The following is a 24707-nucleotide window of genomic DNA, read 5'->3' on the forward strand; positions in this document are numbered from 1 at the left end:
GAAAGTTTTTGGCAAATTTCCGGGGAACTGTAAATGTTTTCCAAATTCTGCATACAACTTTTATGCGGCTCACCATCACGGAATTTTTGATGCCCAAATTATGTGATTTGGTCAAAAATTGTAGGACTAGATACCACACCCCCAAAACAACGTTAACGGGCAAACGGAAAATTTTGGGGGGCGGTTCGAAAAATTCCCTGCGTCGCGCGAGAATTACGGTCATTTCGATACTTGAACGTTGCCGATCGGTCAAACGGTTCGGGCTGCGCTGCGCCGAAAAAACGCGGAGAATAAAAACCAAGCTGCAGAATAATACTATCTTGGCCTTTGCAAGGCAAACCCCAACATAATAAGATGCTGTACTTAGCATTACTGCTGAGACACGGAATTTTTGATGGCCAAATTATGTGATTTGGTCAAAAATTGTAGGACTAGATACTCCCCCCCAAACCGCCCCCCCCCCCCCCCCCCAAATCAGCGTTAACGGGCAAACGGAACATTTTGGAGGGGCCGTTCGAAAAATTCCCTGCGTCGCGCGAGAATTACGGTCATTTCGATACTTGAACGTTGCCGATCGGTCAAACGGTTCGGGCTGCGCTGCGCCGAAAAAACGCGGAGAATAAAAACCAAGCTGCAGAATAATACTATCTTGGCCTTTGCAAGGCAAACCCCAACATAATAAGATGCTGTACTTAGCATTACTGCTGAGACACGGAATTTTTGATGGCCAAATTATGTGATTTGGTCAAAAATTGTAGGACTAGATACTCCCCCCCAAACCGCCCCCCCCCCCCCCCCCCCAAATCAGCGTTAACGGGCAAACGGAACATTTTGGAGGGGCCGTTTGAAAAATTCCCTGCGTCGCGCGAGAATTACGGTCATTTCGATACTTGAACGTTGCCGATCGGTCAAACGGTTCGGGCTGCGCTGCGCCGAAAAAACGCGGAGAATAAAAACCAAGCTGCAGAATAACACTATCTTGGCCTTTGCAAGGCAAACCCCAACATAATAAGATGCTGTACTTAGCATTACTGCTGAGAAGTGGATGGAGAGTTTTCAATGATATATTTGCAACGAACACGACTACTGTGAACAGCTTTCTCGCTCGCTCTCGTCAGACTTTTACGGACAGCCCAGAACACACAGCACTCGACGCATCAACGATGCAACCCGATTTGTTACACGAATGTTGGTCTGCGTCAACACAAAACGCGTTTGGCGACGGGCAAGGCAGTTTTGGGCGACGGTTTAACTTTGTTCGTGTGTGTCTCCCCTTTCTTCGTTCTTTTTATGATGTTAAGATTGGTTTCCTTGGTAATAGCTTTTTCTCAGAAGACCCAACTATCTCCTTTGGGTACATAGCGCGAAAAAAGGCACTATGCAGTAGCTAAGCAAAAAACTTTAGCGCCAGGAAATAAGTGGCAGACCAAACACGGGCGTCGTAAAGTCGTAGGTCGAGGACATCGTAACCCGAGGGCTCCCTGTAGTTTGCTCGTTGTTAATATCAACACGGTGTGACTCACCCTCATTTTGAACGTGAGTGTAGAACTTTTTGTCTATGGTACTCTGTGAGCTACACTAGCGTGCACTGATTGTTACAAGCATTAAGTGTTGGTCATTTGAGTTTGTTTTTGAATGCTCATTGGAATTCCTTCCCTTTCGGTACAAAGCAAAAACTATCCAATGAGTAGGCTCTGTGCGCGCACATTCAAATAATCCCCATCTAAATAACAGCATCTGTATTTTCAGTTAGCGGGTCCCGGATCGGCTAACGGCATGGTATGTAACACCTCGTCCAGAAGCTGCAAAGCACGATGAAGGTGGACCTCCACCCAACACGGCGTGTGTTTGATGCTCTGCCTGGGGTAGTCGGGCCCCCAGCCTTTGACAAAGCTGAGGCGCAAGATGCAGAGTCGCCGGAGGTCGTCCACGCCTATCCCTGCGGCTGCAGACAAGCCTGCAAGGGAACACAAATATCTTCAATGATTAAAAGTCATGAGGATGATGACAAAAAAAAAATATGAGTAATAGTGATCCCTTTTTAAAAATGGAAGCTTAGGCAAAATCAAAAAGAATACAGTAATTTTCGGACTATAAACTGCTACTTTTTTCCCTCGTTTTGAATCCTGCGGTTTATAGTCCAGTGCATCTTATTTGTTGATTTATTTGGGTTATTAGGTAACACTTTATTTGACAGCGGCTACATAAGACGAGGGGTAATTTGTGCCGGACCTCTTGATTTTGGCCTTCCTGTGTTCCGGGACTTATTTGGGCAGATCCGGCACCTCTCATGTATAGAAAATAATAATTAGGAATGGGAACCTCTTGGTACCTCACGATACGATACGATTTGCTATACAAAGCTCACGATAACGATGATCTGACGATATGGCGATACAACGATTATCGATACTTTGGTCAGCAAATCATTCTAGGATATTCTACAAAATTAATAAGCAGAAAAACATGCTTCCGCTGTGAATTGGAATGAGTTTATCACTATTAGACGTCCAATCCATTTGAACTGGGAGGGTGGCCATCCCTCCCACTTCAAACGGATTGAATGTCTATGGCCGTCCATGGCAGCCAATGCCAGTCAATGAGGTAATTTATGGCCATTTAAGGTCATTTACCTGTTGATTTTTAGTTACTTCCTGTTGATTTTGGGGTATTTTATGGGTCACCTACAGTTTATTTTGCATTACAGAACAGGAAGTGACCAGGGAATTACTCAAATGAATAGGCAGTTACTTAAACTCAACAGGAAATGACCTGTAAATTATTTAAGATGAACAGCTAGTGACCTGTAAATGCCCTGAAAATCGGAGAGAATGACTGAATGCTCTGGTTTCGAATGAACGAACGTTCCCAGTCTAAATGGATTGGGCGTCGAGTACCGTCATTGGCCGCTTTTTGTTTTTCAATTGACACCTTTTTACAACGATATCTCGATTCTTGACAGGAGCATATCGATAACCTTTTGGGGTACAAAGTATCACGATATATCACCATTTTGATATTTTGTCACACCCCTAATATTAATAGTATGAAAACGTTTTTAAAAAATGTATTGTAATAGCCCCGAATGGGGGTGAAAAGGAGAAGAGTCGTTGATGTCTTTCTCCACTTTATTGTGGCAACAATAAGAAAACAACAAACAAAATAACAGCAGACTGCGCCACATTCGACCGCTAACTTTTGCTTCTCGCCAGTCTACTCCTCGCTTCCTATTACCTCACAGCTCTCTAGTCCCAGCGTCTCTTAAAGGGACCGTACATAGTTACGGACATTACAGTATAAAATATGCATAAATTCATTTACAGAACAAATCCCAAGAATTGCATGTTGTTTATGAAAATTGAACGTCATTTAAAAGAGTCGGAGATTTGTTGATGCACTGAAAAGCTAGACCAACAAATCAAGTCCCTGACATAAAACAAACAAACAAACAAACAAAAAAAAGTTGAAAAAAATTTGCGGCATCTGGGGAGCAGGCAGCCAGGATCAAACAGTATTTCAACATGCCAAAAAGACTGTTGCATTTACTGTCCTTTTTCAAACAGAAGGAAGAAAAGCAACAACCGGCGATGAAGGCAGCTGCAGCGACCATGCTAACAGGTGCAGCAGGAAGCTAGCGCCGCAGCAGCTAGCCAGGTTCACGGACAGCCAGCCAAGTTGGGGCAGGAGGCGCCAGCAGTCGGCCAGGTGAACCACCAAGAGCCAGAGCAACAGGCCAGTACTCTTATGGGAAATTCGGGTTTGGGCTGCACAATCTGTAAGGCGGTGGGAACTTTGTGGGCAGAGAAGAGTGGGGGTGGGGGGGGGGGGTTGAAACTCGTACTGGTGCACGATAATTATTGGTCCGATAATTATCGGTCCGATAATGGGAATTATGACGTCATCCCGATAAATCCAATAACATTATTAATAGGACCGATAATATGTATTGTGCTGGCTTTACAGTTGCATCTATTTTTTGTCACAGTTGTTTTGTTCACATTACAAGCTCATTCACATACACATTGCGGTGTCTAGCGGTCGCATTGACAATCGTGAATACTTTCTGTTACGTTTCCGCCTCGGAAATATGTAAGTATTTTATGGTGGATGTGCACCATATGTTTACTTCTGTGGTGAAGGGTCATATGTACAGAACTTAATAAGTTGTTGTGTTATAGAGGCCAGCCAATGCTTTAGTAGCTCAAGCTAGTGTGCTATGCCATACATATAATAGTTGTGTATATAAGTGTATAGTGCAGTTTGTTGTATATAGAGTATTGAATATGTGTATTTTTCCGTTGTACTTTCACATTACTAAGAATAGTGTCTTCCCATAAAAGCAAGAAAAGACCAAGCCTTGTGGTTTATGGAAGTGCATTCATTTTAAGCTGGCTGTCGGGCAGTGCAGAAGTGAAACGCACTGTTTTGTTCATGTCATTATGAAAAATCTGGTGAGATCAAACGCAAATCTATGTTGAATCCATCAGTAGTTTTTTTTTTTTTTTTTGGAAACCTCTAGGTGTTCAAAAACTCAGGTTATACATTTAAAAAAATATTTATTTATTATCGGTTATCGATATCGGTATTGGCGTTGTGGAGCAGGAAGTTATCGATATCGGTTTCAAAAAATGGATATCGTACACCCCTAGAAACTCGTAAAAGAATGGGTTTGTGTTATTTATTGTAATCTCTGATTTATTTATTTATTTATTTTTATGTTTTACAAGTTAGACTGTACGCTACAGTAAGTCCCACCTGTGGTTATGTGGGCAATTGCCCGTGCTGTGCAGAGTATAGCCTACATAATTGTAAATCGTTGTCATAACATTTACATAACGAATATTATCGAAATTGAGCCTTGTAAGTCCCACAGCATGGCAAGTGGGCACTTGCGTGTTGTTTTCAGCACCATTTTCTGCGTATGTTCCGGGACCTGTGCCCGTCTCGTCATCCCTGCGCTGTCATATGTATTTTGAGTTCTGGTACCTTATGATTTACAAATTAAGCACTGCATAAGACCGTCATTATTATGACATGACACTGTCATGGGCAGTAATGAATGCTTATGGCAGATGTCATGTAGTGTCAATTTTGACACAAGCTCCATTTATGTCCAGCTCAGATCTTTTACATCTATTCAAAAGTGAGAGGTGCACCAAGGTTTGACAATACTCACTGACTGCAGGGGCTATGCCGCCAACACTTCCCGGTCCAGGTATATTCCCTGCCACCGCAGCCGCCTGCGCAGCGGCGGCGGCCGGAACGGTCGCAGCTTGCTGTTGCATCTGTCTGTGACACTGCCGAAGGTCAAACACCTGAAAAAAGGCGAGCGACTTTCCATTGGAGCAACATGACTCGCACATTGACTGTACAGTGGAGGTCTAGCAAAAACACATTGGCACGTCAAAGTTCAAGAGGGGCGCTCAAAGGCCTAAATCGACTTTAGTGATGACAGTGTCTCAGTGTTCAATCACCTAATGTCTTTAAAGCACCATAAAAAACTTTTTGGCATCGAGACCACATTACTTGAAAGGCCAAATTTCAAGCTCTTCCCCAGGAAGGAAATATGTTTTCTTCACTAGAGGGCACTCATGCTCATTGGACAGGTGATGTTTCATTTCTATACATTTTTCAGTCAGAAATCGTTGATTTCTGTGTATTTTTGGGCCTAGTATGGTCATGTCATAGGTTATAGTACAGTATTATAATAATAACAGTTCACATAGATGACGTTGTGCTTAGAAAAAAAAAACATTGTTGAACAACAACACTGTAGCAGTTACTCATGACTTAAGTATTGTTTTCACCAAATACCTTACTTGTACATGAGTCCATATATATATATATATATATATATATATATATATATATATATATATATATATATATATATACAGTGCTGCTCGAAAGTTTGTGAACCCCACAGCGATGGTCAGATTTTTTGTAAAAAAAACTAAAATAACCTTATTAAATGTTAAGTTATACCCAAATCCACAATACTGACATTCCAAATAATGGACTGAAACAAAAGAAATAGTTATATTGTCATTCTTTATTTAACAAAAGTGGTTGATTTAAGAAAAACTCAGATATCATGTGTGCAAAAGTATGTGAACCCCTTCAGTTAATAGGATATTGCGCCTCCTTTTGCAGAGATTACCTCAACCAAACGGTTTCTGTAGTGACTAATCAGCCTCTCACATCTACTTTGGGGGATTTTTGCCCATTCTTCCTTGCAGAACTCAGTCAGTTGAGAGAGGTTTGATGGGCGTCTGGCATGAACTGCTCGCTTCAGGTCCAGCCACAGCATTTCAATGGGATTTAGGTCAGGACTTTGACTGGGCCAGTCCAGAACACGAATCTTCTTCTTTTTCAGCCATTCCTTGGTTGTATTGCTGGAATGCTTTGGATCATTATCATGTTGCATGATCCACCTTCTGCCAAGCTTTAACTTCAAAACAGATGGCGTCAGGTTATGTTCTAGGATTTGACAATATTCCTCAGAATTCATGATTCCCTGGACTATGTGGAGTTGTCCAGGTCCTGAGGATGAAAAGCAAGCCCAGATCTTGACATTCCCACCTCCATGCTTCACTGTTGGGAGAAGGTTCTTTTGGTGGTATGCAGTGTTGACTTTTCGCCAGACATGGCGGTTTTGGTTGTGACCAAACAGTTCAATTTTGCACCTACATCAGTTGATGAAAACTCTTTTTAATTTAGTCTCGACAACACAACTGTTAAAAAAACAAAAAAAAACTACTGAATTGATTGATTAGGAAATCAGGTTGAAATAATAGAAAATTCCAAAATGTTGAGGGGTTTCACAAACTTTTGAGCAGCACTGTATATATATATATATATATATATATATATATATATATATATATACTTTTTTTTTTTTTTTTTTTTATAACTGCTCTTACTTAAGTAATGTAATTTGAAGTAACACAACTTTTACTTGTGTAACATTTAGAGGTGCATGATAATTATCGGTCCGATAATAGGAATTATGACGTCATCCCAATAAATCCGATAACATTAAAAATTATCGGGCCTATTAATATTATTTTTGGCATGGTGTCGGTGGATTGGGATATGTGCGTTTGTTTCCATTCCCGTTTTGTTACTGTTCTAGAGGCCTTAATCTTCAATCACTGAGTGATGAACCTTACTATGGCAATTAGCAAATGTTTGCATCTTACAGTGTTATGTTTACAAGTTATTGAGAGGCCTTTTGGTCATTGATAGGCTTATTGTCCTATAATTGCCAGGTTAAGAAAGTTGTTTCATGGACCAAGACCACAAAAGTCTCCTCTCCTGTTGCACCAAATGTTTTATCTGGTGACAAAGCACAACAATACCTGTTGGGTTTATGTTTGTTTTAGTTCTGTGCTTATTGTTCAAGGGGAACAAATTGTCAATGATATTGACTGATAGATTGTGATTGACTCAAATTATATTTATTTGAAAAAATTAATATGGGCAATTTATTTGAAGTCAAAACTGTTCTTGTCTTTGTTTTGTTCATTATAATAATGTTCATGTCATCATGGAAATTTTGGTTGGATCAAGAGCAAATCCACCACTAGTATTTTTGACCTACGGGTGTTAAAAAACAATATACAATGAAAAGTTATATATTTATTATCAGTTATTGTATCGGTATCGGCCTTAAGGAGCAGGAAGTTATCGGTATCGGTTTTAAAAAAAATGGATATCGTGCACCTCTAGTAACATTTTTGTCAACTTTGCCCACCTCTGGTTATCGTGTAATTATAACAATAAATAAATAACGACCAAAAAAAAAGCTTAGGACCTTAAGGGCTAGGTTGCAATATCTAATGTTAGATTGCTTCCATCTGTAAGATTTTGAAGTAGTGCAGAGTTACTATCAGATGTAAAAGTGAGTATACAAGCTCTAGTCACACCTTAATGTATGCTCCAGGGTAGATCTTGTGCACAGCATCGCCCGGCGCTCGACCCGCCTCCCGGTCCAGATAGTAGCTCTGAACGAACACGGCGTGGTCACTCATACACCGCATCCACACGTCGCCCTCGCCACGACACTCCAGCTGCACCCCTTTACCGATGTGTAACCTGGAAAAAAACAAGAATGGAATAAAACTAAGCTAAAATGTCAGTCGTACAATCAAAGAAACGGGGAATGGTTTTGATATTACCAATTCTGATCAATTCCAAATTTCATGAGAAAACCTTTAGTTTCACAGGAACAAAAAAAAAAAAAAAATTGGACGGAGTGATTTTTGCGGCACATACCGGGCTCTCTCACTGGCATCCGTGCGATGGACATTACTCAGCTGGCCGAGGCAGAAGCGGTCGCCTCCCGATGGATCCACGTAGCCGTCAACCGTCACGACGGGGCAGTTGGAGGGCACCTTAAACATCTCCCCCACCTGAACGTCCATTTCAAAATAGGAGATGGAGCACCAAAACTCTGGTCCTGGCCAGACAATAGAACATACGGTATGTATGTAAAATATTTGACATTATTAATGACTCATACGGGCAGCAACTATACTAGCTAATACGTAGTTTAAATGTCATACAAGTACAGAATAGAAATGGCCTGATCTTGTTTCTAACCTGGATGATTGGATACTGAAGGGGCGAAAGATGTTGAACCATGATGCTGAGACCCTGGAAAGGAAGAAAAAAAACATGACTATAAAACAAATAAAAACATGTCCTTCTTAGGATTCACACTTTTTTTTTTTTTTTGTAATGACAGTTTTGATTTTCCTGCCGTGAAATTTTCATATTGTACGTGGAGGACATCAGCCTGCGTCGTAGCAGTGTTTGGGTCGTGTCACTCATACAAACAAGATGTACTGAGCCACTCCTCCATCCTCACCGGTGTTCGGATGTGCTCCCAGTTAGGCTTGTTTTGAAACACATGGTAAGATTTGTTTTTTTTATCTTGGCAAGAGAGAATATGCCATGTTGCTTTAAAGGTCTTTGGCGAGTAATCATCACGCACTAAATGTAACTCGTGGCTAGCGTCGTCTTAAACTCTCAGACAACTTTTTTTCTTACATACAGTCGGCAGCGTGCAGGTGGGTTTAATTAATTGGAAATAATGTATGGTTTTCCTGCTACGTGTGTATTATTATCACAAAGCTAGCATTGTACTTACAGACGCTACAACATGTGCTGGTCTATTAAAGTTCATTCAACCTTCATTTATTTTTTGACTGAAACTTTTACATTTTTAATGAAAACATTTTGAGCAATCGTTAACTAAAATTGAATGCAATTACAGTTGTCTTCATCAACAAAGACTAGAAGAAGACCAACACATTTTGAAATGACTAAAATATGACTAATAAGCATTTTCGCAGCACGTCCGAGAACCAAAAGTGGTATTTGCCATGTGGCAACATAGATTTTGCAATGTGGCCTTTTTTTTGCCATGTGGCATTTTTTGCCATGTGGCATTTTTTGTTTTGCCATGTGGCAAAATGGATTTTGCCATGTGACATTTTTTTCGCACCGTGGCAGAATGGATTTTGCCATGTGGCATTTTTTTCGCCACGTAACAAAATGGATTTTGCCATGTGACATTTTTTTGCCACGTGTCATAATGGATTTTGCCATGTGGCATTTTTCTTGCCATGTGCCAAAATGGATTTTGCCATGTGGCATTTTTCTTGCCATGTGACAAAATGGACTTTGCCATGTGGCATTTTTCTTGCCACGTGACAAAATGGATTTTGACATGTGACATTTTTATTGCCATGTAGCACTTTTTTGCCATGGGGCAAAATTGAATTTGCCATGTGGCATTTTTTGCCATGTGGATTTTTTTTGGTATGTGGCAAAATGTATTTTGATTTGTTGCATTTATTGGGAGGTATGTGGCATTTTTTGGGTACATGGCAGTTTTGCAGGCCATGCACATCCATGCCATTGACGGCTATACACGTCCAAATTTTCCATTCATTTTAAATGGCAGAAAAACGTGTGGCTGTGATCTCTGACCATACACTTTATATTACAGCACATTGGCATTCAACTGGCACCCAAGTCAGGCTATGCCATTGAAGGCTATGCACGTCCAAATTTTCCATTGCAAAAAAAAAATGCCACATGGCAAAATCCATTTTGCCACATGGCAAAATTTTCGTCTAAACGACTTCGACGAAAATTAAAAGGCCTGCCAAAAACAACACTGATTTTGAGGCACATCTTACAATGTTGACTCGGATGGTGAAGTGGAGTTGGCTGGTGACCACGTCCGTTTTGCAGGGGTCCTATTGGGGTGTAGGAGGCGGTGTTGCTACCTGTCCAGACCGCTGTATCACAGTAAAGCAAAATTTGTTATTGATAGTCATACACCTGCCTAATGAAATATGCAACTGGGGTTTGATTGAAAAAAGGTTACGGTGACTTAAAAGTCAGGTTTTTGGTCCCCCCCCCCAAAACTCACTGTGGAAGGCAGCCTGACTTTGAGAGTGTTTGCTGCTACCGTATCCATTCTGGCCGTGGGATTGATGAGGAGGTAGAGAGGATTGTTGAGGTGGTTGGGGACCTTGTTGCTGAGGGGGCGGTTGATTTGGAGTCGGGGAACGTGGCGCTTGAGTCATAACTTGCACCTGTGGAGAAGCGGTCTGAGGGCGGCCGTCGCCGTGACTGGCCTGCAGTGGCAGCATGGAGCCCGAGTTGGACACTACGGAGGAAAATGTGCACATCAGAATCCTTGCAGTAATCAGACTTAAATACAAAAAGCATGTCATTTTCAATTCGGCGTCCTTTTTAGCGCCCACAAAAACAGACACATTAGATAACACTGTTGGATTTGAGTAGTTTTTCTACTTTGTTGTAAGAATTCTATCATTTTTCCTTGTAAACAGATGGATTGTCATGAATATGTGGCGGACTGGATTGAATTTTAATCCAAAGTGCTTCCCTCACAGTATTTTACTCAGGATATGCAACTAAATATCACGCATGAATAGTTTTGTCAGTGTAAGTTAAGGAGGCTAACCTTTGGGTGAGACAGGCAGCTGAGTGTATCTGGTGACCGGCGGCGGTCCGTGAGGCTCGGAGGACAGATGCGGCAGGGGTTGGCCGTAATGATCTGTAGGAGGCATCTTTAGCGTTGCTTGGTGGTCAGACAGTGGCATACCGGGTGGAAGATCCATCTGGATACAGTCATGGATGTACTCTTCTTTAATCAGACCGCCGGGCGGAGCTGTGGGATGACATGAAAGGTTGGGTCCAAAAAAAAAAAAATGTCCAAGTTAAAAATCAGAAAAACCTCACGATACAAAACTTTTTTGAGGAATTTGTTGCTTTGCAATAGAATAGAATAGACTTTGTCATGATACATCGCACAATGAGATTAAAAAAGCAGCAACTCCCTTTCAGTGCATCACACAATGAATTAATGTCATACATAATAAATGAATAATACATGTAGGGCTGCGGCTGTCGATTGTTTTAGAAGTCGATTCATCGATGAACTAGTTAGTTCGAATAATCGAGTAGTCGGATAAGAAACATGAAAAATTAAAATACCTGAGCTGAGCTTCAAACGGTATAAAAATAAATAAGGATCTATGTACAACAAAAGAACAATTGGCTAACTCACAAAGCAAAAGTCTGCTAGCTTAAATGCTATTAAAAGTTGTTGTTTTTTTAAACAATGCTCTTAACAAATGGTTCAGAAACATTCCCACATAAAAACGTATAAAAAATATACCTATAAACTAAATTACGAATGCATTAAAAAAAACATTAGCTCAAACAAAAACTTGGCTTATGTTGGTCTTAACATGGAGCAGTTGGATTCAGCCATGTGAAATGAGGCAGACTAGAGGGAAGTATAGCCACCGAAATCAATAAGACTAAATGCAAACACTTTCAAAATAAACCATTACAATGCCACTTTAATTAAATGAATACTTGAAGCGCAAAATTCAATTTGAATCTTTTTTTCTAAAAAAAAATAATAATAATAAAACCACTAGACCAGGGGTGTCAAACCAATTCAAAAAAGGGCCAGAAGGTCCTGGATTTCATTTCAACCAATACTGGGCAACATTAACCAATGAATTTTTTGGATTCACAAGATTGGATCTGATCTACTGGTCGAGTTTTTTCAGTAAAATGGTGCTTTTCGGCTGCTGTAGGTCAAACCCCTCGCTAAATATGCCTGCTGAGTGACATTATTGCTCTTTAGAAACTAAAGATAGTATTGGAGCATCATGTAATATTTGTAAACAGGGCATTTCTTGAGGAGGCACCCAAGTCAAAACGGTTGGCATGTTAACCGAACATGCAAAACCGAAACGGTTCAATACATCCCCGTGGACCCTTACGCCCTTAATGACAAGTGATGCACCTGTAGTGCATGTACTGAAATTGGTAGATCATAATGTAGTGTATTTCTGCAGGCTGGAACTTACCTGTGTTGTGAAGACTGAGACCAACTGTCAGGGGACACAACAATGGCAAATCAAAACAAGATGAAATAGAACTACAACAGTAAATTTGACAACACATGGTGTGTTTCTAGTAAGTTAGTGGGAACCTACCAATGCCTGGCGACACCACCCTCTCATAATGGTAAGGGTTTACGCACACATTGTCATACTTCAGGTCAAAGGCATACTGGCAGAACTTGACATGCTTGAGTTCATTTTTGTGGAGGTCGGGCCAGCGCCACAGCCGTGCGTAAATTACATGAGGAAATCCTTTCCTCCCTGCCACCTGAGAGTACATTAACAAATAAAAAAAAAACAGGCACCTGATTTATCAATTCCAAAGACTGACAAGCAATGGACCTATCACATAACCACGCCCCCAGATCACAAAAGTCATACACCAAGCCTTAGTGTTGCATTGGAATTCTGTGTGGTCGTGACTTAAAACATCTTTTTTTCTAACTTTAAAATGGCAAAAACCCAATGGTTTAACACTTAAATTATATTTGTTTATATTTAATTATATATCTAAGCTGTCAAGACTCCAGAGCTGAAAATACAAAGTAAACACCACAAACCTTCTATTAAAAAAAAATAAATAAAAAAGGAAGATGCACTTACGTTTACTAACCCACGCACACGAAGGAAAGTTCTCCTCACTCACACACCTAGCGTGCGGCTGCGGTCATCTCTAATGCGCACCGCTCTCTCAACGTTGAGCATTTATTAATGTCGTATTCGTGTTGACATGTGTGTTTTATGGTGTAAATTATTTAGCGCCTCTGGATAATATTGAGAATCCAACTGAATGTAAAAGTCTGCTTATTCATCCCCACAAAAGCTTCGGGAGAAAAATCTAACAGAACACATGTGGTAACATTTCTAAGTAGCTAATGTTGGATTAAATACATATATATTGGCTAGATATTCGGCCTGTGGGGCTTCTCGTTTTTAAGTTGCGAGTTGTAGCATTTTGCCTCGATTATAATAATGCTCTCCTCTTGGTAAAGTTTAATACCATGGACATATTCATTTAAAAAAATCATTTTTAAAATACAGGTCTATTGGCCAGCTGTAGTAGTGCAAATTCAGAAATTTGAACTACCGTTTGTTCACTCAGTCACTGTCACTGAGAGAATTTGACAGAGCCTTGAGTTTTACAAGGGGGCGGAGCTTTGCACTAGGTCCATCGATTGCGAGATCGCTCGACTTGACCGTCAGGGCTAACCTGTAGTCGTCCATCGAGCGTCCTCTGAATGGTGACGCACTTGCTCGGGTGGACGCCATTGGTCGTGATAGCGGTGATGAGCGAGTCCAACTCGTCTTTTTTCTCCTTCAGCTTTTTGACCAAACTTTCAATGGCCCGCTTGGCGAAGCCTTCGTTCTCCCCGCCCTGCCGATGGCACATGAGGCTGTGGACGATGCTGAGGCAGGCGTCATTGCTACTCGGGGGGTTCACTGACATGATGCTGCTAGAGTCGCACAAAAGAAATAAAGCATCAGTCCAAAGGTAGTAGGATCCGACACCAAAAGAGGAAGTATTTGTGACATGTGTTTAACATAACGTAAACTTCTTAGACTGTGTCTATTCATTCAGTTAGTGCTAAATGCCAATAATCCTGACATGTGGACCTGACACAGTTCTATTCAATCCCGAAATACTTGAAAACCACAAGATTTCATTGCGCTCTGCTCTATTCATTTCTTGGTGCGCAGCAAAGGCAAATTTATTGGCAAATCTCACAATAGTCCTAACTAGACTGGAATTTTCTTAAAATGCATTGACAAGCCACAAAGCTTTTCATAGAAAGCTGGATTTACCAGCACACAAATGAAGCATTTAAATCTCAAGACAATAAGGCTAGGTTCATACTACAGGTCTTAATGCACGAATCAGATTTTTTTCCTGTTTTTCCGACTTGAGACAGGCATTAACTTGACGGTCTGAACGGGACCAGTCGCATAGAAGTGGACCATTTCAAATCCGATCTGAGTCACTTTCGTATGTGGTTCAAATCTGATCTGGGCCACATTTTTCAGAACGTTACTGGCGGTCTGAACTGTCAAGACTCCCAAATCGGAATTCATGCAGCAATTACGTCAGGAAAGCTAGAGGCATGGAGGACGGCAGCCATGTAGGTATTAGCGCCTAGCTTGAACTCTGCTTTTAAGCATTAAGCGGGCTTGACCACAGTCATAAAAAAATTAGGGCTGTCAAACGATTAAGATTTTTAATTGAGTTAATTACAGCTTAAAAATTAATTCATCATAATTCATCGCAATTCAAACCATCTCTAAAATATGCCATATTTTTCTGTAAATTATTGTTGGAATGGAAAGATAAGACACAAGACAGATATATACATTCAACATACGGTACATAAGTACTGTATTAGTTTATTATAACAATAAATCAACAAGATGGCATTAACATTATTAACATTCTCTTGACGCGAACCATGGATAGAAAGACTTGTAGTGCTTAAAAGATAAATGTTAGTACAAGTTATAGAAATGCTATATTAAAACCCCTCTTAATGTTTTCGTTTTATTAAAATTTGAAAAATTTTCAATCAAAAAATAAACTAATAGCTCGCCATTGTTGATGTCAATAATTACACCTCTTACGCATGGTGCTGGTGCTATAAAATCAGTAGGACCCAAGCGCCAGCAGAGGGCGCCAAACACCAAAAAACAAGTAACAAGCGGACATTACACTCTGCTGTCATTTTAATCTGAGCGGGGCATGTGCGTTAATTGTGTCAAATATTTTAACGTGACTAATTTAAAAAATTAATTACCGCCTGTTAACGCGATAATTTTGACAGCCCTAAAAAAAAATAAAATGAAAAAACAAATAAGCCTCACAATTTTCGATTTTCATTCTGTGCGCCGAACGAGCAATATTACATTATTGCACACATGGCCGAGTCGGGGCAAACTGACGTACCCACGTCATTTCACGCAACACGTCAAGGCTCATATGTGTGCGTGTATGCGTTCTATCAGTACATAGAAACTTTGAATATAAGACTAAACGGGGATGATTAATGTCTGTTATGTGTGTCCTTTCTATGGAAATCGAAATATGATCACTCTGGAATGACATACAGCTAACATGTGTAAGTTGTTTTGATGCTTCTGCGCATGCGGGTCTCTTTGCTGAGCGCATCGCGTACTGCGAATTAGTGCGCACGTGTGATACTTGAACAGTCTCAATGGACAAAGGCAGTCTGAACAGGTACGCCAAAAAAACAGATATGGCAAAAAATCGGATTTGTGCATTAAGACCTGTAGTATGAACCTAGCCTAAGACTGCAATCATATCTGATTCCGATTGGATGCCTTTTCCTGTCTGATTTTTAGGGATGACTGTTGCGGTCCAAATCAGATCTGAGCCTGTTCAGACTGGGTCACATTATTGATGCACAAAACTCAATATGCAAAGATGGATCATGTCTATTGTAGTCTAGTTGGTTGGGTTTTAATTGTATGGTAAATGACTAAGAGAAGAGTTACATACAATGATGATTTACACACAATTCTAAACTTGATCAAGATGAGTGAGTTATTCCCTCATGTGGCTTGCTGTGTTCATTCGTCATTGAAGTTTTGATTGAGACCAGATTTTTGGAACGCCATATATTACTATGGAAGAGCGTGTGGCCTTGTAGAACACTGAATCAGCTAACTGAAATATTCACCGAGATAAAGGAAAAGAAGGCTCAGCATGTATTTGGAAGATTTCACTTGACTCGCTCAGTTGATTAGATTTTTTTTTTCCAGGGGAATGTGTATTCCAAATTAGACAGGGTCCGGGAGCAAATATAACCTTCTACACAATTCCGTCGCTTCGAGCGAGCGAGGTGTCCAGAACGCGCAGTTGCGTGATTGTATGTTTGGGGTCCTTGCTATCAGTCTGCCATTTGTTTGGGTTTGCCCGTGTCTGGCACAATAATAGCCGCTGCACACGACGACAACCCAAAATGACATTTAACACATAATTTATCTCAATTTGCCATCTAAATCGCTGACTTTAGACCAAAGCTGAAGGGATTTGTTTGAATGATGGTCGAGTTCATTGTCGTGAAAGCCATTCGTCAACGTTTTCGGAGGAGCTGTAGAACCAAGATAAACTTTAGCAGGAAATAAGTCAGCATCTTCCCTGAATGTATTATCCGCCATGTCAAAAGTGGTATTTAAATAAGCGGTGTTTAGAGGTGAATTATGTTGAAGCAGAGGTGGGTAGAGTAGCCAAAAATTTGACTCCATTAAGAGTAGCGTTACTTCAAAATATGAACCGTAGTGTATCATATGGGATTTTTCATCATATAGAATCCGGTTCAAAAGTTTGGGGTCAAAGCGACCCCAAACTTTTGAATGGTAGTGTAAGCAAAAGTAATAAAATCTACTCAAGTACAAGTTAAGTATTTGGTGAAAAGAATACGCAAGTAATGGGACTAACATCGTGAGTAACTGCTTTGGATGTTTGATTTTTTTTTTTTTTTTAAACAATGGTATTGTTTTTAGGGGTTATTGGCACCCCTGCAATTCTGTCAGCTCTCTCAATTTCTCCCGGAAAAAGATTGCAATTACAAATGCTTTGGTGTGTAATATCTTAATTTATTTTGCTTGCAATGAAAAAACTCGAGAATGGGAAAAAAAAAATCATAATTTTACACAAAACTCCAAAAATGGGCCGGTATTGTATTGGCACCCTTTGAAAAGTCATGTGATGCTTCTTTAATTTGTGTCAGTAACAACACCTGTTACTTACCTGTGGCACATCACAGGTGGTGGTTATAAGTAAATCACACTTGCAGCCAGTTAAAATGGATTAAAGTTGACTCAATCGCTGCCCTGTGTCCTTGTGTGTACCACATTGAGCATGGAGAAAAGAAAGAAGGACTTGAGAAGCAAAATTGTGAGGAAGCACCGGCAATCTCGAGGCTACAAGTCCATCTCCAAAGACCTGAATGTTTTTGTGTCTACCGTGCACAGTGTTATCAATAAGTGTCAAGCCCACGGCACTGTGGCTCACCTCCCTAGATATGGACGGATAAGACAAAGTGATGAGAGATTTCAACGAAAGATTGTGTGGAAGGTGGATGAAGAACCGCCACTAACATCCAAGTTCAAGCTGTTCCGCAGTCCGAGGGTACAACAGTGTCAACCCGTACTATCTGTCGGTGTCTGAATGAAAAGGGAGTCTATGTTAGGATACCCAGGAAGACCCCACTTCTGACCCAGAGACATAAAAAAGCCACGCTGGAGTTTGCCAAAACTTACCGGAGAAAGCCAAAAACGTTTTGGAAAAATGTTCTCTGATCAGATGAGACAAAAGTAGAGCTTTTTGGGAAAAGGCATTAACATAGAGTTTACAGGAAAAAAAAAAACGAGACCTTCAAAGAAATGAACACGGTCCCCACAGTCAAACATGGTGGAGGTTCCTTGATGTTTTGGGGTTGCTTTGCTGCCTCTGGCAATGGACTGCTTGACCGTGTGCATGGCATTACGAACAACTAGACAACTAACAAATTTTGCAGCATAATGTTGAACGCTGGGTCTCCCTCAGAGGTCATGGGTCTTCCAGCAGGACAATGACCCAAAACACACTTCATATAGCACTAGAAAATGGTTTGAGAGAAAGCACTGGAGACTTCTAAAGTGGCCAGACCTGAATCCCATAAGACAGCTGTGGAGAGAATTGAAAATGGCAGTTTGGAGACACTTTCAGACCTCTCCACAGGTGCTCTATGGGATTCAGGTCTGGACTCATTGGTGACCACTTTAGAAGTCTCCAGTGCTTTCTCTCAAACCATTTTCTAGTGCTTTTGGGTCATTGTCCTGCCGGAAGATCCATGACCTCTGAGGGAGACCCAGCTTTCTCACACTGGGCCCTGCAAAATTTGTTGATAGTCTTCAGACTTCATAATGCCATGCAGCAGCCCAGTGCCAGAGGCAGCAAAGCAACCCCAAAACATTAGGGAACCTCCGCCATGTTTGACTGTGGGGGCCGTGTTCTTTTCTTTCAAGGCTTTGTCCTATGTTGATGCCTTTTCCCTAAAAGCTCAACTTATGTCTCATCTGACCAGAGAACATTCTTCCATTTTTTTTGGCTTTCTCTGGTAAGTTTTGGCAAACTTTTTTATGTCTCTGGGTCAGAAGTGGGGTCTTCCTGGGTATCCTAACATACAGTCCCTTTTCATTCAGAGGCCGACAGATAGTACGGGTTGACACTGCTGTACCCTCGGACTGCGTGACCACTTGAACTTGTTTGGACGTTAGTCGAGGTCTTTTATCCATCATCTGCACAATCTGTCGTTGAAATCTCTGGTCAATTTTTCTTTTCCGTCCACATATAGGGAGGTGAGCCACAGTGCCGTGAGTTTACACTTATTGATGACACAGCGCACGATAAACACGAGAGCATTCAGGTCTTTGGAGATGGACTTGTCGCCTCGAGATTGCCCATGCTTCCTCACAATTTTGCTTCTCAAGTCCTCAGACAGTTCTTTGGTCTTCTTTCTTTTCTCGATGCTCAATGTGGTACACACAAGGACACAGGACAGCGACTGAGTCAACTTTAATCCATTTTAACTGGCTGCAAGTGTGATTTACTTATAACCACCACCTGTGATGTGCCACAGGTAAGTAACAGGTGATGTTTTTTTTACACAAATTAGAGAACTATCAAATGATTTTTCAAAGGGTGCCAATACTTTTGTCTGGCACATTTTTGGAGTTTTGCGTAAAATGATCATTAATTTTTTCCCCATTCTCTTTTGCATTTTTTCCTTGCAAGCAAAATAAATAAAGATATCACTACCAAAGCATTTGTAATTGCAATCACTTTCTGGAAGAAATTGAGCATTATTTGACAGAAATGCAGGGGTGCCAATACTTTTGCCCAGCACTGTATGTATATATTGCCAAAGCTCCACACTTACTTTTTGTATTGGTTGCACTTTTTTCTTAAGGTGCACAAAATGTCACCCACATTTTGCATTGCATCACCTTTAACGCCATACTTTTAATCACGCTCCATAACATTCTTATGCGTGGGTCCACTCAAATTCACTCAGGCTTTGACACTCACGCTGCTGAGAAAAGCTTCTAGACAACGAAGAATGACTAAACGATGATTAACACATTTGTGCCTTTGATCGTAGAGCTAGAGGCTTCGCTCGCCAGATCAAAGCTACAAACCTGTCAATCATTGTTAAGTGGCAAACTTACCCGCTGCACTACTGATCAAGAAAAGCAGCAGGAGGGAAAGTAAGAGGCTGTCCGAGCATGAAGCACAAAAACATAAATATTAGAGGTGGGAATCTTTGGGCACCTAACGATTCGATTACGATTCAGAGGCTCTGATTTGATTATAAATCGATTATTGTTGCACCACAACCGTCACCCTCCAAACCTACCCCCCACCTGCTTTTAATTTTTTTGTACACTAGTTCCAAAATTGTTCAAAAATCATCCCAGGCTAAACAAAGTACTATTTCAGTATCAAGTTAACCGTTAAAAACAGTAAATAAAGTACTCAAGTCCCCATTCTGTGTTGGCAGCTTTAAACTACATTCAATTAATTTAATGTTGTGAATCAACCGTTAAAGTTGTTAAAATTGCTCCAATTATTCCATAATTTCCCTTCTGTCTACTTTCGACATGTGAAAGTTTTAAAACAGTTTCATAATTTAAAGATAGATTCAAGTCAAGATTTTGCCGATTTTTTTTTTAGATAAAAAGTAATTCGGTTCGCTATAACAGAACCTTCTAGAGAACTCACTGCTTTAAGATAGCGGCTGTTTACTAATGCCGGAAAGTCTGTCCTTTCGCATCTCGGTTCAATAATACATGTTCTAACACTGCTGTTGTCTGTCATTTTGCATCGAGTTCTACATATATATGATATCTACTGTAGCCGTATGTTTGTAGCAACTAGCCACTGGGCGTTGTTTGTAGCGGCTGTCGGCCGCAGTCCGGTATGATTGTTTTTTTATCTAGCGGCATGAGTTGAACGTGATATTTACTCTCTGTCTGTTCCTCATTGCGTCCCGAAGACCACGCTGACGGTGTTTCATTCCCGCTTTACCTGGTATAATTCAATCATCGGAATTTGGATGTTTGTGAATCGTTCTCGAATCTTCCACGGCCGAACCGCGAATAATCTAAGAATCGGAAATTTTGCACACTTCTAATAAATATCCTTTTCACCTGATTCCGATCCTCTGAAAAATGGCTTGATTGGATCGGGACATCCCTAGTATTAACGATGTCTCGAGGAAGTCCGGGTAATCTGGGATTCTCGCGTTTCATTGGCTAAAATAGTACCAACAATGATATAATCTCTCCCCCATGTTGACATTTTCTCCACTAGCACTCGTCAGAAAATTGAATTTCTGTGGGGTTTTTTTTTTTCCCAATGAAAGGCTTTCGTTGGTATTCAGGTTTAAGGTGTTTTCCGTCCCTTTACGTTTAAATGCATTACTATATAGAAATGCTTAAAAGAGTCTTGCTTACCTCGTATTAAGTTGGTCAACCAAGGAGTGACCAGAAGGTTCACTGGGATCATGATGGCCCAGTTCTGAATCAGTCCCTGTGTGCAAAGTGGATGGAGATGCTTTGTTAGGTTAGGTTTTAGGGCATTTTTGGGTCACTTCCTTGTTAACTCATTGGCTGCCATCGACGGTGCTGAACGTCCAATCCATTTTGACCGGGAGGGGACGAACGAACAGATGAATGTAACTGCGGACAAGAAAGTGAGCCAAGTGCTGTAGCGCACGCACTCGATCACACAAATCTACGGTTTTATGGCGCCAGTGTCAAAATAAAAGCATGCGATTTTGTATGTATTGTTATATGAATGGGCTAAAACGTGCCAGTCAGGCACAACAACCCCAGGGGACAGATCGGAATCCCTGGCGGGGCCGTAAAAGTGACAACCCTGGTGTAGCACATAGTGGTATATATACGAGAGGTCGTCTTGTGCCTTATCTTTCCATTCCAACAATAATTTACAGAAAAATATGGCATATTTTAGAAATGGTTTGATTTGCGATTAATTACAATTAATTCATTTTTAAGCTGTAATTAACTCGATTCAACATTTTAATCGTTTGACAGCCCTACTTTTTACATGACTTACAGTGGCTGCTGCTGGCCAAAAAAAATACATTCTAATATCCCTCCTCTCCACCTCTCCAAAGGGGGCAGAGGAGGCGGCATGTTGTCGACATGAATCTGTTGGGGCTGTGTGAGTATGTGTGTGTGTCTTTGTGGTGGGATAAGGGGGCTTCAACTCATCAGCCAACCAAACGTTCGTTTGAGAGGGGGTGGGGGGACGAATAAACGGGCAATATCAACAAGTGAAAAGGAATCAATGTAAGTCTGAATATAATGAAAATACTTAATAATGGTAGGGTCAATTCTTTCATTACAACAATATGGGAAGACAGTCTAAATGACCTATATAATTGAACTCTATATAATGCAAAAAAGGTTGCTTAAAAGTTGGTCGGGACAATTTGAGCATTCTGAAAAGTTGCTAGTGTTATGGCCCTTCCGTCCCTATGCAAACCTACGCCCTTGATAGTATGTATTATCTTTTGTATGCTGAATAATATTTTGTAATATGAAGTGGGAAAAGCATTGACAATTTTTCATGAACGATTTCGTATCCCGAGTTACCTCATGTTTTGCGAGTGTGAAGATGACAAGGGGAGGAAACTACACACGGGCTCACACTGCTCAAGTTTATTTGAACGCTATTCAGTAAATGAATATCCATAAATGTTCTTGTTCATGTCATGTCTGGGACTCCGTAGCATCTCCGCAGACAGTCACAGGTATTTGTTGGTGCCCCCGCCTCCTCCTCGTCGTCTTAAATACACTATATGCTCATCCTGCAGGCCCCAAGCGCCACAGCTGGAGGACACTGTAGCGCGAATGAAAACTTCAATCAATATTTTCCCAGGATTCATGAAGTCGTGCCGACTGTCACCTCACTGATCAGATCTGAGCAGCGTCCGTGGTTTCCGTTGACTCCATTAAAATCGATAGAAACGCGTCACCGACATGTAACCGACCGACGACATCTATATATAATACTGTATATAGATAGAAAGGTGACAGAAAATGTACTGTACATGAACGTTTCCTGTTAACTACATGGCCAAAGTTAAACACACGGGCAAGTGAACGCTCGCAAATAGATGAACGAGCACAACATCACCTGGAACGAACCCGGGAAAGATTGAAAGAGAAGCGCGACAATTTGGCGAGCTAATTATGAGCAAGTTGCACTTGAAAATCGTTTGTTTGGAACGTAGGCGACAGCTGGCGGAAGGAACATTCGCGCGGAATCGCCAATACTTACACATCAGACGGAGAGAAGAGAAGAACTTGAACAGAAAGACCGCTGAGGTGTCCGCTGAGCAATCGCTTCAAGTGGTGTTGACCAGCTAGTATGAATGTTTACTGGCCTCTACATGAGCTGGCTTGTCTATCACGCCGGCGACACTTCCATAAATTGCCGCTAAACGGAGTCAAAATCTCTGCTATGCTAGCCTGGGTGTCTCACACTAGCTTTATCATTTTATCAGTCTTGCTGTCTCCTCGTGCATCCTGCCCGTTCCTCACGCGCACGACACAATAACAATAGAGGGGAGACATCGTGCGCGTCGGTGTCGCGACGCGCTCGGGCCAATAGCGGCCCGGCTTTCATACGCACGGTGGCCGTCGGCCAATGGGGAGGCGCTTTTCACCGCGACGCTGCGAGCCAGGGTCTGTCTGGTTCGTCGAGATTGACAGGCCCGCGAGACTGTTTTCTTTAAGGTGGCGCCGCGGAGATTAGCGCTCCCCCAACATACGTTTACATGGGCGCGAATTACAACTGTACCCCGAGGTGGGACAAAACTCAACACTTGGACATGCTTTCAAGAAGCTTATTTCTATTTGCACATTTGGATTTATTTATTTTAGGCTTATTTGTTTCCTTATCATAAAAAAAAAGTCAATCCTTGTCAAACTATATTCAATTTTAATGTGCTCCATGCAAGTGTCATTTTGGCCTATTTTATTAATGTTACTTATGTTTTTATTATTCTAAGAAGTCAATGTTTATCTTCAATTTATATGCAGTGGCGGATGAAGTACGTACTCAAGTACAAACACAGGCGCAAAAAAAAAATCACTGAATAGTAAAAGAATCTAAGAAAAATATACATAAAAGTGCAAAAGTAATTGCTTTAAAATTTAAGTAAAAAGTAAAAGTATTTTCTCCTGATGCAAAAATTTTATATATGTATATTTTATATACTATACATATACATTGGAGTGGTATGAAAAAGTATCTAAACCTTTTAGAATTTCTCACATTTCTGCCTAAAATCCCCATCAAATGTGATCTATCAAAATCACACAGATGGAAAAAACTGCTTTAACTAAAACCACCCAAACATTTATACATTTTCATATTTTAATGAGGATAGTATGCAAACAATGACAGAACGGGGAAATTAAGTAAGTGAACCATCACATTTAATATTGTTTTGCCCCTCCTTTGGCAGCAATTACTTCAACCAGACACTTCCTGTAGTTGCAGATCAGTCTGGCACATTGATAAGGACTAATATTGGCCCATTCTTCTCTACAAAACTGCTGGAGTTCATTCAAATTCCTGGGATTTCTGGCATGAATCACTGTCTTTAGGTCATGCCACAGCATCTAAATGGGGTTCAAGTCTGGACTTTGACTTGGCCACTCCAGAATGTGTATTTTGTTCTTCTGAAACCATTCTGAAGTTGATTTACTTCTGTGTTTTGGATCATTCTTGTTGCAGCATCCATCCTCTTTTTAGCTTTGACTGTCTGACAGATGGCTTCAGGTTTTCCTGCAAAACATTCTGATAAACTTTTGAATTCATTCTTCCATTCATGATTGCAAGTTGTCCAGGCTCTGAGGTAGCAAAACAGCCCCAAATCATGATGTTCCCACCACCATGCTTCAGGGTGGGGATGAGGTGTTTATGTTGGTGAGCTGTTTCATTTTTCCTCCGCACATGTTGTGTGTTACTCCCAAACACAATTAAAGCAGACACATTTTTTTTCATCTGTGTGATTTTGACAAAGATCAGGTCACATTTGACGGTGATTTCATGCAGAAATTTGAGAAATTCCAAAAGGTTCAGATACTTTTTCATACCACTGTATATATATATATATATATATAAAAATGCATACATACTGGAGAGATAAG

General features: G+C 40.8%; 1 protein-coding gene across 3 annotated transcripts; it reads right to left on the reverse strand.

Annotated features, from left to right (window-relative positions):
- Window positions 1–836: 836 nt before the first annotated feature.
- smad10a (SMAD family member 10a) lies at window positions 837–23119 on the reverse strand. Of its 3 annotated transcripts, none has more exons than XM_057828740.1 (13): window positions 22828–23119; window positions 20973–21048; window positions 13675–13915; window positions 12558–12732; window positions 12429–12452; window positions 11006–11212; window positions 10448–10687; window positions 10212–10313; window positions 8605–8658; window positions 8278–8461; window positions 7929–8097; window positions 5177–5315; window positions 837–1957 (listed from the first exon to the last, which is right to left on the reverse strand). In XM_057828740.1, exons 1-13 carry the CDS (start codon window positions 22829–22831, stop codon window positions 1746–1748), a joined length of 1827 nt encoding a protein of 608 aa, XP_057684723.1. In that variant the 5' UTR covers window positions 22832–23119; the 3' UTR covers window positions 837–1745. The 3 variants fall into 3 exon arrangements, with proteins under 3 accessions (XP_057684723.1, XP_057684722.1, XP_057684724.1); XM_057828739.1 differs by having other exon boundaries at window positions 13675–13918; XM_057828741.1 differs by lacking the exon at window positions 20973–21048 and having other exon boundaries at window positions 13675–13918.
- Window positions 23120–24707: the final 1588 nt, after the last annotated feature.

This window comes from Corythoichthys intestinalis, chromosome 22 (assembly GCF_030265065.1).
Source record: "Corythoichthys intestinalis isolate RoL2023-P3 chromosome 22, ASM3026506v1, whole genome shotgun sequence".
Lineage (NCBI taxonomy): Eukaryota > Metazoa > Chordata > Actinopteri > Syngnathiformes > Syngnathidae > Corythoichthys > Corythoichthys intestinalis.